General features: G+C 40.6%; 1 protein-coding gene across 12 annotated transcripts in view; it reads right to left on the reverse strand.

The window, feature by feature from the left end:
• The window catches only part of MLLT10 (MLLT10 histone lysine methyltransferase DOT1L cofactor), a 257,663-nt gene that overhangs the window by 30,562 nt on the left and 211,666 nt on the right, over positions 1 to 15,435 (reverse strand). For all 12 annotated transcript variants that reach the window (XM_028495894.2, XM_055087796.1, XM_024129589.3 and 9 more), the window contains one exon: positions 260 to 438. In XM_028495894.2, coding sequence (XP_028351695.1) covers positions 260 to 438 — 179 coding nt within the window. The remainder of the gene's footprint in view (positions 1 to 259; positions 439 to 15,435) is intronic.

Below are 15,435 nucleotides of genomic sequence, written 5' to 3' on the forward strand. Positions count from 1 at the left end.
GCTAGTGGGAAGCAGCCGCATAGCACAGGGAGATCAGTTCCATGCTTTGTGACCACCTTGAGGGGTGGGATAGGGAGGGTGGGAGGAAGACACAAGAGGGAGGAGATATGGGGATATATGTATATGTATAGCTGATTCACTTTGTTATACAGCAGAAACTAACACACCATTGTAAAGCAATTATACTCCAATAAAGACGTTTAGGAAAAAAAAAGACAAACGGATGTACATGTTACATTGTAACACTGTAATAATTTACCTGAGTTGTAGCAACAGCAGAGGGTGCAGACGACCCAGCAGACGGGGAGAGCGCTCCCGCTTGCTGTAAATGCCCAGAAGGTTGCTGAGGTAAATGAGAACTGGAGACAGGAGTACTCGATCCTGAGCCAGATGCTACATTTGGAAATGATACTGCTACATCACTGCTGCTATAAATACCTACAAGAAAAAAATCTTATTTAAATATTTTATAATTCAGCAGTCAAATTTGTCACACACACAACATTAATCGATAAGTTAGAATACCCACATTTCCTCCTGATCCCTCCCACAATGATAAATTTTATTGATGTCAAGAAAAAAGAAACAGTAACTAAATGTATAAAATACTGACTTTTCATAAAGCACTTGTCTTAAAGAAACTAAGACATTTTTTATACGTCAAAGATGATTTGTTAAGAGACAGAGATCACATCAGGAAGTGCTTTGTAAAAATAATAGTAAGGGTTTTAGGAATTCCTAAGAGCAGTGACATGTTTCTGAAATAGGAGAATGAAGATATTAGAGTTGTATAAAAATCACTTGGTAAGCCTTTCAAAAATGCAGATACTAGAGCCCCAGCACTCATGATTGAGAAGGTCTGAAATGGGAAGAGACTTTGTTTTAGAAAGGTCATCCACATTACAGAGCAGAAAATAAAATGGAACAGGACTAGACTTGATATTCCGAGAACAACAAAGAGCCTGATGCCACTGGTGGGACACAGCAGTGAGAATAAAAGAATACAGGTGGATTCTATAGATATTCAGGATGTCGAATAAACAGGACTTTATGACTGACCGAATGGGGTATCTAAGTAGCAGTCGGGGTGGCCAGGGAACCGAGGATTAAGAGATGATGGTGATGTGGAAAGCTAGGTGGTGGTAGCATTCATTTCAGAGAACACAGGAAAAGAGGAAAGGATTTGAAAGCATTTTCAGTAGCACCACAGGGTTAAAAAGCCAGAAAGAAAGAGTAGAAGCAATTCACTCTAGAAAAGTGGATGAACAGAAAGAGAAAATGAGCAAAAGTTAAGAAGAAACCAGGAGTTACTTTAAAAAGTGTTTTGTGGGTTTTTTGTTTTTGTTTTTGTTTTTGTTTTCAAGATGGGAGATCATGCTCTTATGCTGATAACAGAGTCCACAGAGAAGGAAAGGCTCTTTGAGGATAAAGGTTAAGAGACAGGAATCTCTATAAACCAGTGGGGTTCTGATCCAGGGGTGATTCTGCTTCACAGGAGACATATGACAATGTCTGGACACATTTTTGGTTGTCAAAACTAGGAGGTACTACTGACATCTAGTAGGTAATGGCCAGGGATGCTGCTAAACATTGTACAATGCACAAGACAGCTCCTCACAACTGAGAATTATCTGGCCCATAGAGTCAATAGCAATGGAAGCTGAGAAATCTTATAATAAACCAGGGCTCTTGGGAGCGTGGGAGAGAATAAGATCTTAAGAACTTGACACTATAAACAAGAGGAAAGCAGAAAAAAAGAACCTAAGTATGCTCTAGCCAAAAAAATTTTTGAGAAAACACAGTGCTTGAAGCCAACAATAATTAGTTATTTATATCAACAGTAAAATTTACTTTTGTTCTAAAGAATATAAATATTATTGATTCATAATAAATAAAAGTACCTATAATCTTCAAACAAGGGGAATACAAAAATTGGGACATTTTTAAAGGCCTTACAACTATGATTGAGGCTCCTATGATCCTTTTTATATCTACAATTTCTCCAGAATAAAGATAATTTATCCACTTAACAAATACATTCATTCCACAAACATCTGAGAGCTCACTGTTTGCCAGACATTATTCTATGCCCTAGAGATACAAAGCCATTCAAGATATGTGGTCTCTGCCTTCAAGAAGCTTAGTGGAAAAAAGAGACAATTACAAAAGACAGTGAAGAGTACTATGATAGATATCCTCGGGAGGCTATGAGTGCATAAAGAGGGTTATCTAACCCAGACCTGGAGTGAGAGAGGATGGGGTCAAAAAGCGAACTGGGAGAGATGGGTGCCTTTAAAGCTAATTTCTAAAGGAGCTGCAGGACAGAGGTGAAGCGCATTCTGAGGAAGAAACATGCGCCACAGAGCCAGGTAGATTCTAAGAACTTATAAGTGCCATCTGTGTAGTTTAAGCAAAAACTGAGGCTAAAAAATAAGCAGGAATCAAATCAAGAAGAACATTAAAAGTTAAAATGTTAAAAGTTAAAAATTTAGAGACAATAGGAAGCCACCAAAGTATTGCAAGCAGAAGTCTGGTGTGATCAGATTGGTGTTTCAGCAAAACATAAATAAATCACTGGCACAAGGCTGAGAAGAGATTGGGGAGGGGATTTAAACAGAGACTGAGAAAGCTGTTAAGGGCTGCTACAATGATACTGATGAGCAAAAATAATAATAATATTTTAAAAAAACAAACCTAAGGTAACAGCAGTAATGAGATATTAAAAAGACAACATTCATAGGACTGGTAACTAATTAGATCTGAAGAATAAAAAAGAGGGAAGAGTCAAAAATGACTCTTAAACACCAGTAAGTGATTGTGAGAGTGGTAACATTCACTGAAGTAGAAACAGCAACTGAGAGTATCCAGCACTTGTTATTATGTGTAGGTCACTGTGCTAGGACAACAGACCAATGAAGTAACTATTACTCCCATTTTACATATGAGCAAACAGAAGTTTGAAGAAATAAGCTAATTCCTCTAGTGACCTAGTAGATGGTAGAACCAAGAGTCAAACTCATAGCCATGTGACTTTACAACCGAAACCACTTCCTAATTGCATGTTTGAGGTTGAGGTTGATCATCACATTCTTTGAGATGCCTGTGGGACACAAAACTCCTAGATCATCTAAAACAGAATGGGATGAGCCTGAAGCTCAGCAGAAAATTCAGGTCTGGAGATACAAATCAGGAGTCAGAAGGATGACAAAGATAGAATAAGTAAATGTGAAAACTCAAAAAGGCTTATTGTTGGCCTGTTAACTAGTTCATATTTAGAAACATGGAAATTTCATATTAAAAAGTCTAGATTTCTAATTTCTCCTGAAAAACCTGAAGCTCTGTCAACACTGGATACTATATTCTGAAATAGCAACAATCCACTGGAGCACTGGACAGGGCATTGATTCTTTAAGGCACCAGAGTCCCACCATTCCTTATGCTTCACTTCTTTGTCACTCATTAATGTTACCTACCTAGCTCCTGTAAGTATTTGATTAAAAACCTATGATAAGGAAGCTGGTCAAAGGCAAGGCAAGGAAAAATGAGATCACCCAGGGAAGTTCTCAGTGTGATCAAGAGAAGAGGACTAAAGACAGGACCTAGGGAACATTACCATTTAAAGGGTAGACAGGGCTTCCCTGGTGGCGCAGTGGTTGAGAGTCCGCCTGCTGATGCAGGGACGCAGGTTTGTGGCCCGGTCCGGGAAGATCCCACATGCCACGGAGCGGCTGGGCCCATGAGCCATGGCCGCTGAGCCTGCACATCCAGAGCCTGTGCTCCGCAACGGGAGAGGCCACAGCAGTGAGAGGCCCGCGTATCACAAAAAATAAAATAAATAAATAAAAATAAAGGGTAGACAACGAAAGATGGACCACAAAGAACAAAATAAGGAAACAAAGAGAGAGAATCTTAGAAACCACCTAAGAGAATTTCAAAGGAAAAGGCCAAATGATTCTATTGGTCATTTAAGGTAAAGCCAGAAAATGGAGTCATGAAAAGTAACAAGAAATTTTGGCAAGATAACTCTTTTAAGAAGTTTGGCTGTGGAGGACAGAAAAGAGCACAGAGCCTGCACATCCGGAGCCTGTGCTCCGCAACGGGAGAGGCCACAGCAGTGAGAGGCCCGCGTATCACAAAAAATAAAATAAATAAATAAAAATAAAGGGTAGACAACGAAAGATGGACCACAAAGAACAAAATAAGGAAACAAAGAGAGAGAATCTTAGAAACCACCTAAGAGAATTTCAAAGGAAAAGGCCAAATGATTCTATTGGTCATTTAAGGTAAAGCCAGAAAATGGAGTCATGAAAAGTAACAAGAAATTTTGGCAAGATAACTCTTTTAAGAAGTTTGGCTGTGGAGGACAGAAAAGAGCACATAAATGCAGTGAATATTTATAAACCTACATTCCAAAGGACAGGCACGTAGGTGAGAAAAAAAATTGTTTTAAGTTGTTTACCCCATAGTTCTTTCAACAAATACTTATTGAGGTTCTAATAATAATTTTTAAATTATTATTTATTTATTTGGGTTGCTTTGGGTCTTTGCTGCTGCACGGGGGCTTTCTCTAGTTGTGGCGAGCGGGGGCTACTCTTCGTTGCAGTGCGCGGGCTTCTCATTGCAGTGGTTTCTCTTGTTGCGGAGCACAGGCTCTAGGTGCGTGGGCTTCAGTAGTTGCGGCATGTGGGATCATTAGTTGTGGCGAGCGGGCTCTAGAGCGCAGGCTCAGTAGTTGTGGCGCACGGGCTTAGTTGCTCTGTGGCATGTGGGATCTTCCCGGACCATGGCTCGAACCCGTGGCCCCTGCCTTGGCAGGTGGATTCTCAACCACTGTGCCACCAGGGAGTCCCTCTAATAATAATTTTTTAAAAGGCAACGAAGATAGCAAAGAACAGAAAGGAATTCATCCTTCAAAGAACTTATAGTCTCACAGCAGAGCTAATAAGTACTCCCAAGCTACTATGATACAGGAGGGAAATGCTAAATACCATAAGAAGGACATATGATACAAAAAACTACTTAAGTTCAGAGGAAAAGACTGGGGTGGAAGAGTTCCAGAGAGAAGTACTTGAACTCAGCTTTTTCAAAACTCTACCTTAAAAGGTAGAGTGATTTTTTTAAATGTCGAAAAGCATACTATACGTGGACTCTCCAATTCCCAAAACTAAAAGACAAGAGTGAGCTGGAGGCAGTAGGCTGAAATCACAACAGGACAAGTTTTTGACTGAGACAAACGTCCTGGCTCTCCCAACCTTGTGATCTTAAACTTTGTGAGCCTCCATACTGTTCTTTTCTAAAAACCAAGATAATAGCTACCTTAAAGGTTTTTGAGAATACCCATGTAAAGGCTCTAACAGTGCCTAATACACAGTAAGTTGCCGTAAACGGTAGCTATATCTATTTTAGAGTTAGTGCTCTAGTTAAAAATTTATCTTTAAGTCAGGAAAGTACAGTATTTTAATTGTCAGGTCCTCTAATGTCCATACTACACTTTGAAAACTGCAAATACCATTACCACATGCAATAATGTATCATGAAAGTATAATACTGAGAAGCAAAACTGTGGTGTGTTTGAGGATCTTCAATCTCTAAGCTTAAGTCTGTTTTTATACTGTATTAGCTTGATCTTAAATGGGAAACTGCACAGCTAAAAACACAGCAATCACACTTTGAAACTGGTGCTCAGGTTACTGTAATAAAATAGAACAAATCAAAATTTTCCTTTCCTATCAAGTCAGGAAAGCATGGAATTCTAAATCTTTTTCTGAAAATGAGGATCACTGGCTCACCTCAACTCCCTCATACCTCAGGTATGATGGTACAGCATTAACCATTCACTAAGACCTCTAGATCCTTTTTCACAAGGCAAATAATCCTCCTTAGATTGTTCTGTACCTGCTTTCTATTTAACTTCACTCTATTTTCATCTTTTACAAGTTGTATGCTATTTTAATCTAAATCAAGGTGACATTCATCTAATTAAATAGAACTGAATCCTGCAATGCACAAGCTCAAGGAAAATACCCTCAAATTCACCTGTTCAGGATACAGTATTGTGCACCTGCCATTCACGGTAGTTGTACCGGTTTACACTCTCCACCAACAGAGACCAAGCGCCTGTTTTCTACCTCACACTAGATTTTATCTAGTCTTTAGATCTTTGTTAATCCAATGGGCAAACAAAGGTACATTAGCACATTTTACCCTGTGTGTAACCAGGCGTGGGAGGACGTGTGGAATGGGCAGTGTCAGGAGGAGCACGCCTCGTGTGGAAGGAATTTTGGCGAATGGAACTGGAGAAAGAGGAGGCCCAGGCTTAGGACCAGCCCGGGTCAGCTGTCACGTGTGGTGACGGTGAGGCCAGAGACCTGCTCACCCACCCACGGGCACCCGAGGGAGAGAAGCAGCGCAGGTATAACGTGCAGCTGTCCCGAAAAAGGCTCCCCTCTGGGGTTCTTAGCGTCAGGGTGTGCCAGACAGACCGTGCTTGCGTCTCCTCCTCTGTCTGAAGTTTCTTTGGGTTCCTCACAGATGCCTTTGCACCCTTCAGGTCTCGGCTCAAATGGCACCTTCTCAGAGAGGCCTTCCTTGACCACCCTATTGAGTACTGCAACCCCCTCACTGCCCCCATCTACTCCCCTCCTTTATTTTTCTCCATACTCATTATCACATTTATCATCCTGCATGTTTCCCTTATTCCTTTTGTTCACTGTCTTTCCCATGTCCCTCTGGAATGTACTCTCCATGAGGATGGGAGTCTGCTTTGTTCACTGCCTTACTCCCAGTATTGTACTTAGAGCAGTGCCAGGCATAATAGATTTGCAGTACATATTTATTATTATCATTCAGTACTGAATGAGTGAAATTCTATTTGGCAAGGCAGTATAGCTTAGTAATTAAACTTGCAGGGTTGGGCTCATTTGGACCTGAGATCAGCTGCGTGACTTTGGTCAAGCAACTTAACTTCTCTAAGCTTCTTTCCTTAAAGCTGAAGTGGGGGGCTTCCCTGGTGGCACAGTGGTTAAGAATCCGCCTGCCAATGCAGGGGACACGGATTCGAGCCCTGGTCTCGGAGGATCCCACATGCCAGGGAGCAACTAGGCCTGTGTGCCACAACTACTGAGCCTGCACTCTAGAGTCCGCTAGCCACAATTACTGAGGCCTGCGTGCCACAACTATTTAAGCCTGCATGCCACAACTACTGAAGCCCGCATGCCTAGAGCCCGTGATCCGCAACAGGAGAAGCCATAGCAATGAGAGGCCCATGCAGCACAGCGAAGAGTAGCCCCTGCTTGCTGCCGGTAGAGAAAGCCCGCATGCAGCAGCGAAGACCCAATGCAGCCATACATACAGACATACATACATAAATCTATTTTAAAAAACAAAAAAAGAGGTGAAGTGGGGTTCATGAGAACACCTTGTCCTTTATTGGGTTGTAACGATTAACTGCCTGGCACACACTAGACACTTAGAGGCTATTGTTATTGCTTCATAAGCTGTGTAGACTAGGAGTCTAGATTTGTCTTTTGTTTCTAGGCTGCTCATTTGAGGCAAGTGTGCATGTGTGTGCAAATGTGTGTGTGTGCACACACGTGCTCTCTAGCAAATTTATCATCCTGTGAACGAACTAGGCCACCTTCACAGGTACTTTTAAGAACTGGAGTCTCAGCACAAACAGTCCCCATTTTTCACGCACGACAATGGGATGTTTTATAATAAAGACACTGTAAATCAACTATATTTCAATAAAAAATTTAAAAAAAAAAGAAATGAAAAACAAACAAACAAAAGAAACAAAGATGCAGAATGATACAGAGAGTGGCAGTAACATACTGATTCATTTATCCATCCACCCAAGAAATATTTATTTCATATGTACTAAAACACAGGCACTGTGCTAGGAGCAGGGAATAAAGTAGGGAACAAGACAGAAAACATCTCTGTTCTCCAGGAGTATACAATTAGGGAGGCAAACATCAAAACAAACACATGGGACTTCCCTGGTCAAGACTCTGTGCTCCCAGTGCAGGGGGCCCGGGTTTGATCCCTGGTCAGGGAGCTAGATCCCACATGCATGCCGCAACTAAGAGTTCGCATGCCACAACTAAGGAGCCCGCGAGCTGCAACTAAGGAGCCTGCTGGCAGCAACTAAGACCCAGAGCAACCAAATAAATAAGTAAATAAATAAATAAAATATTTTTTTAAAAAAACAAACACGACTATAAATTGTGGCAAACGCTATATGATGGAAGAGAAAGGGCATAATGAGAGTGAAAAATTAAGAGGCAGAAAAGATCTGTCTGAAGAAACAATATAACAAGACCTAAAGGTTAGGTATGTAGTTGTTAACTGAACAAAGAATGAAGCAGAATGAAGCTCGTTCAAGTTAAAAAAAGGTAATATGGCTACAGTATGGTGGAGAGAGTGGTAGAAGACAAGGTTAGAGAGGGGAAGGAGGAGATCTCACAGTACCTTGTAAGCCATGTAGAGGTATTTAAAATTTATGTTAAGATCAATAGGAAGGGGACTTCCCCGGTGGCACAGTGGTTAAGAATCCGCCTGCCAATGCAGGGCACACGGGTTCAAGCCCTGGTCTGGGAAAATCCCACATGCTGCACAGCAACTAAGCCTGTGCGCCACAACTACTGAGCCTGCACTCTAGAGCCCAGAAGCCACAACTACTGAAGCCTGTGTGCCTACAGCCCATGCTCCGCAACAGGAGAAGCCACCACAATGAGAAGCCGGCGCACCGCAACGAAGAGTAGCCCCCGCTCTCTGCAGCTAGAGAAAAGCCCATGCGCAGCAACAAAGACCCAATGCAGCCAAAAATAAATAAATATTTTTTTTAAAAGATCAATGGGAAGGCAATAAAGACGAATAGTGAGAACTGGATTTTTAAAGCATCATCCCTCTAACTGCTATGTAGCAAATGAATAGAAAGGAGGAAGAGTGGAAACAGTAAGATCATTTAAGAGGTTATTCCATAAACTAGATGAAAGATTATGATCCTCTGAAAATGGTAGTGGAACTGACCATGGAGAAAGATGTGTCTGAAGTGCATCTAGAAGTTAAAATCACCTAAACTTGATAAGCTATATTTGGTAGACAGAGTAAAGTATTTTGCATCAATCCCAATTTTGTTCATTATGTGTTGTTTCTTATGAATTTACCCGTAAAAACAACACATACTCATTATTAAAAATTTTAAGTAGATGGGAAAGTAGGAAAAAAAATCAACCACAAAGACTGTTAATATTTTTATATATTTTCAAACTTTTTGGTGCAGAGTTTACGGTTTTGCTCTATATAGTTGCCTATATACTGGACATAGAATTTTTAATCCTCTTACACTTACCATGCATATTTTCTGATTTTAAAATATTTTAAATGTTCTGAATATCATTTTGATATCAATTGAATACTTCAGACTTGACCTGATTTTCCAATATTCTACAAATATTTATGCACCTAATATGCCCAGATACAATACTTGCTGCTAAAGATGCTACAAAGAAGAAAACAGATACCATCCTTGCACTTGTGGAGCTTAAAGTAAAGAAGTCACATGTTAAATAATCACATAAATATTAGTGCTATGATGAAAAAGTAGAATGTGCTATGACAGAATACGAGTGGTAACAAGATTAGCAGTACCAAAAAGAAAAAAAAAAAAAAAAAAAAGAAAAAAATTCACAGTAAAGAGTAGGCCTTTGTAAAGTGACACATAAACTAAAAGGAAGTCCTTAGGGGAAGTTCTAATTTTACTTGCCTAGACCTCTTTCCCATTTGTTTTCCAAATAGCACCCTATTTTCTATTAGGGAAGTACCCCTCCTCCACTTCATGCACTCCTGGCCCAGGGATGAACATGTAACCCAATCTGAGGCGAACCGTCTCTGCTGGGAACTTACACCTTGAATGCATGCTCATAAGGGCAGAGAATGATCAGACCTAAGTTAGTCTAATGGTAATAATACTAGGAGTCTATTAGTTCTTGTTCACCTCGCCCTTTAAACTACCCTTATTTCTCTCCTCCAAAAGTTTTAGAATAAGGTTTTTCTATTAATTCTCTAAAGTAACTGTACATATCCAATAAATTACTTTTTGCTTAAATTCAACAGAACCTACTTCTGTGGCTTACGGACAATGGACCCTAACGGACACAGCCACTGCGGTATAATAAACAAAGAAACAAGATGCTCAAAATGAAGCTAGGGACTTCCCCCCGTTGTCCAGTGGTTAGGACCACCGCAGGGGGATTAGAACCCACTCCAAGCTTCCACTGCAGGAAGTGCAGGTTTGATCCCTGGTTGGGGAACTAAAAAAAAAAAAAAAAAAGAAGCTAGAATCCAGCCCAAGAGTTGGCTCAGGTAAAACCTTGCAGGCCATAAAGGACTTTCCAATTTTGTAGTAATGGAAAGTTATTAAAGCATCTTAAACAAGAGAGTGACATGACCATAATAATATTTTTAAGAGATCACTTTGAATGCAAAGTGAACAGTGCCTTAAAAGACAACAGAAGAGTAGAATCAGGGAGATAAGTTAGGTAGTTATTGCAATACTTTACACAAAAGATTTTAAGTGACTTAAATTTGGTGAGAATTATGAAGTGAGCAAAGCAGAGGCTCAGGAGTGACCCCAAGGAATTTCAACACCAAATCAGGATAAAGGAGAAGTCACAAAAAACTAAAAACAAATGGTCAAAACAGTAGGACAACCAAGTTAGGGGAAGTGGAAAAAGAAGAGAAGGGGAAGTGATGTAAGATGGTCAAGTAAGAAGAAAACTGAAAAATACTCACTTGGACTTGACAATGTGAAAGCTATTCCTGACCCGAGTGGAGTAGTAGTTGCAGAAGCCAATATGAAGTGGTTTAAAAAAAATCAATCAATCAATCAATGGGGGAATTTCTGTTTCTGGCAACAAGGCAGACTCGACAACCTAAAAATCTTCCTAATTAAAAGTACCTAAATGTGACTAGCTAAACCCACACACAAAAAATTAGGGGTCCAAATAAAGAGGCGAGGCTTTAACAGCTGCCCTAAAGCAGCCGGCCTATGTCAGAAACCTAGAAGCTTTGGCTTTAATGCCCACCACAAGGAAAAGAGATAAAACCTTGGGTTTCCAATGGAGGGAAAGCTGAAATTGATGAGACCCTTTTATATAGTTTAGACTTTCCCATGGCTACACTTTTAGAGGAAAACTAACCCATCTCTTCTCCACTCCACCCCCAAAGACCCCCACAAAACACAAAACCCCAAAATCATGGCATACACAGGGAGAAAAATAAAATAAGGAAGTTTGTCCAATTTGATCTGAGCTTTGGATAGAGGATGGAAGATCTGCCTTGAGAATTTACAGCCACAACCTTGCCTTCAAATAGGTTTTGGGTCTGAACTTACACCATCTGCCTGGTCTGGTAAATCCCAAATGCTGAATCAACATAAGAAGGGGTCAAGCAGTACCAACACTTGAATATATAGCAGAAGCAAACGCAAAACCTCTTTGAAGGGATATATTCTCAACCCAGGCTAGAAAATGAGTTTGCAATCCAAAATTAGAAAACATGGAAAGAACAATCCCCTTGATCACAAGTTAGCAGACATTAAGATTTGACTATCTTCTAAGAACTTTAGAAAATAGAAACAGCAAATAAAGATTAGGAGATAAAGATTTTCAATGATTAAGAACCTAAGAGAAGAAATCAAAAATATGAGAAAGGAACAAAATTCTATATAAAAAAGAAGAACCTGGGATATCCTTCTGTGGTAAGCAGAATTCCCCACGTTTCCCATCTCCTGGTTATTCAATCAAACACTAATCTAGGTACTGCTCTGAAGGCACTTGGCAGATTGAATTAAGGTACTCATCAGCTGACCTTAAAATAGGTGGATTATTCTGAATATGAGGGTCGGCCCAGTGTAAATGAATGAGCCCTTAAAAACCGAAGAAGGGCAGAAGAGTCAGTGGGAGATGCAGAAGAGAAAACAAGAGAAATGCGGCAGAAGGGGACGTCAAGAGAGATTCTAGGTGTGAAAAGGATTCAAATCATCACCTTTTCTGGCTCTAAGATATAGGGACACATGTTCAAGGATGGGAGAGAAGCCTCTAGGAGCTAAGGGAGGCCCTTAACTGACCGGAAATGGTGACCTTGGTTCTACCACTCCAAGGAAAGAACTGGATTCCACCAACAACCTGAATGAGCTTGGAAGCAGGTTGTTCCCAGAGTCTCCTCACAGTAAGAGCTGGCCAACACCATGATTTCAGCCTTGTGAGAATCTAAGCAGAGAAACCAACTTACCCAACCCAGACTTCTGACTGTGCACTAAGAAATTTGTCTGGTCTTAAGCTGCTAATATTTGTGGTAATTTGGTACAGCAGCAAGAGAAAACTAATACACTTGTAGTGCCAGAAAGTAAGGAAGCATTAAAAGAATAGTGGGGACATATCAAAAGGACATGGAGTCAGCTTAAAGGGCTCCCGATGGCTAATTGTGAACGATCTGAGCATCACAACAAATGGATTATATAACCCATACAAATCCATAAGTCCATACTGAAATAAATTGAGTTTGATGAGGAATGCAATATTTACATAGTCTCACAGTTTATTCCACAAAATACTACTTATAAGGGGGAAAGAAAACCTTTTCATTGGAAAGTCTCATTATATGCCATGTGACAAAATGCAATGGAAAGATCACTTCTAAAATATATAACCCTGGGACTTCCCTGGCAGTCCAGTGGTTAAGAATCCACGCTTCCACAGCAGGGGGCACAGGTTGGATCCCTGGTCAGGAACTAAGATCCCTGAGTGCCACGTGGTGCAGCCAACAAAAAAAATAAATAAATAAAATAAAACAAATAGCCTGAACCTAGTAACTTAAAAAAAAAAACCCAAAATAACTGGCCTATAATCCTCAAAAATTAAGGCAGCTGTCAAAACTCAGATGGTGTCTAAAGACTAGATGCTAGTAATATGGCGATATTAATTTCCTGTTCTTGATAGCTGTACCATGATTTTGTAGGCAAATATCCTTGTTTGTAAGAAATACTTAGGTATTCAGGGCTGATGGGGCACTATGACTAACTTACTCTCAAATGGTTGAGGAAAATAAAGTTATCTATATTTGCAATTTTTCTATAAGTTTGACACTGTATCAAAATAAAAATATTTTTAGACGTGAGGAAAGAGCTCAACACTCCTAAAAAACAAGAAAGAAAAACAAAACCAGACCAGGTCCATTAAAAAAACAACAACAAAGAATTCCTAAAATTTAAAAACACATCCACTAAATAGAAACAATTAATTAATAGAGCTAAAGAAATGATGAGTGAACAAAAAAAGAGTTAAAGAAATTACACAGATATAGCACAAAGAAATTAAGAAGTGGAAATTATAAAAGAGAGAGGGTAAGGGACATGAAAGACAGATGAATATCTAAAAAAAATTCCTCAAGAATAGAAAGAATAAGAAGAGTAATAATTTAAGATATAATGGCTACAATTGTGTCCAGAATTGATAACAGACATGAATTCTCTCAATGAGGAAGTATGAGAAGATCTTAAACAAGGGAGTGTGGGGAAAACAGTCTGAGGTTTAGGCACACAAATAGGAATGTGGAATTAAAGACAGTTTGGGTTTCTTGGTGTTTTTTTCAAGAGGAAAAGACTAGAGCATGTTTAGATGTAGATGAGCAAAGGTAAGTGATAGTGAAAGAGACGGTAAGGAAACTAAAATGGCAAGGTCTCTGAGAGGGCAAAAAACGATGGATGAGATCCAGACCACAAGTAAGGATTAGCCTTTGATTGTAGGCAGGACTAGAGAGAAGGAACAGAAGATGGACACAAACCAAGTAGGTTGCAGAACTGAGTTATGAGATCAAGGTTTTTCTGGGAGTAACAGGCAAAGATATCTAATATACTGGGAATGGGGAAAGGGGAGGAATAGTTAAAAAAATGAACAATCATGGCAAAAATTAAGAGCTTCCTAGAGATGTGTACTAACATTGTGAAGCAATTTAAATATCACTCAAGGCTAATATGATGAATTTACAATGGCAGCAATCTGTACATGGTGGTGTGATTTTGTCTATAGAAACACTTAGCTAAGATGAAGTATAAAAATATAGGTGGGAGGAGGAACCAAGATGGCGGAGTAGAAGGACGTGCTCTCACTCCCTCTTGTGACAACACCAGATTCACAACTAGCTGCTGGACAATCATAGACAGGAAGACACTGGAACTCACCAAAAAGATACCCCACATACAAAGGCAAAGGAGAAGCCACAATGAGACGGTAGGAGGGGCGCAATCACAGTAAAATCAAATCCCATAACTGGTGGGTGGGTGACCCACAGACTGGCGAACCCTTATACCACAGAAGTCCACCCAGTGGAGTGAAGGTTCTGAGCCCCACGTCAGGCTTCTGAACCTGGGGGTCCGGCAACAGGAGGAGGAATTCCTACAGAATCATATTTTGAAGCCTAGTGGGAACTGACTGCAGGACTTTGGCAGGACTGGGGGAAACAGACACTCCACTCTTGGAGGGCACACACAAAGTAGTGTGCGCATCGGGACGCAGGGGAAGGAGCAGTGATCCCAGAGGAGACTGAACCAGACCTACCTGCTACTGTTGGAGGGTCTCCTGCAGAGGCGGAGGGTGGGGGTGGGGTGGGAGCAGTGATCCCAGGGGAGACTGAACCAGACCTACCTGCTACTGTTGGAGGGTCTCCTGCAGAGGCGGAGGGTGGGGGTGGGGTGGAGCTGTGGCTCACTGTGGGGACAAGGACACTAGCAGAAGAAGTTCTCCCAGAGTCTGTCATTAGCCCCACCAAAGAGCCCAGGTAGGCTCCAGTGTTGGGTTGCCTCAGGCCAAACAACCAACAGGGAGGGAACCCAGCCACACCCATCAACAGTCAAGTGGATTAAAGTTTTACTGAGCTCTGCCCACTAGAGCAACAGTCAGCTCTACCTGCCACCAGTCCCTCCCATCAAGCCTCTTAGATAGCCTCATCCACCAGAAAAAAAGAAGAACTACAGTTCTGCAGCCTGTGGAACAAATACCACATTCACAGCAAGACAGACAAGATGAAAAGGCAGAGGGCTATGTACCAGAGGAAGGAACAAGATAAAACCCCAGAAAAACAACTAAATGAAGTGGAGATAGGCACTCTTCCAGAAAAAGAATTCAGAATTATGACAGTGAAGATGATCCAGGACCTCGGAAAAAGAATGGAGGCAAAGATCGAGAAGATGCAAGAAATGTTTAACAAAGACCTAGAAGAATTAAAGAATAAACAGAAATGAACAATACAATAACTGAAATGAAAACTACACTAGAAGGAATCAACAGCAGAATAACTGAGGCAGAAGAATGGATAAGTGACCTGGAAGACAGAATGGTGGAATTCACTGCTGTGGAACAGAATAAAGAAAAA

This window comes from Physeter macrocephalus, chromosome 11, assembly GCF_002837175.3.
Source record: "Physeter macrocephalus isolate SW-GA chromosome 11, ASM283717v5, whole genome shotgun sequence".
Classification (NCBI taxonomy): domain Eukaryota; kingdom Metazoa; phylum Chordata; class Mammalia; order Artiodactyla; family Physeteridae; genus Physeter; species Physeter macrocephalus.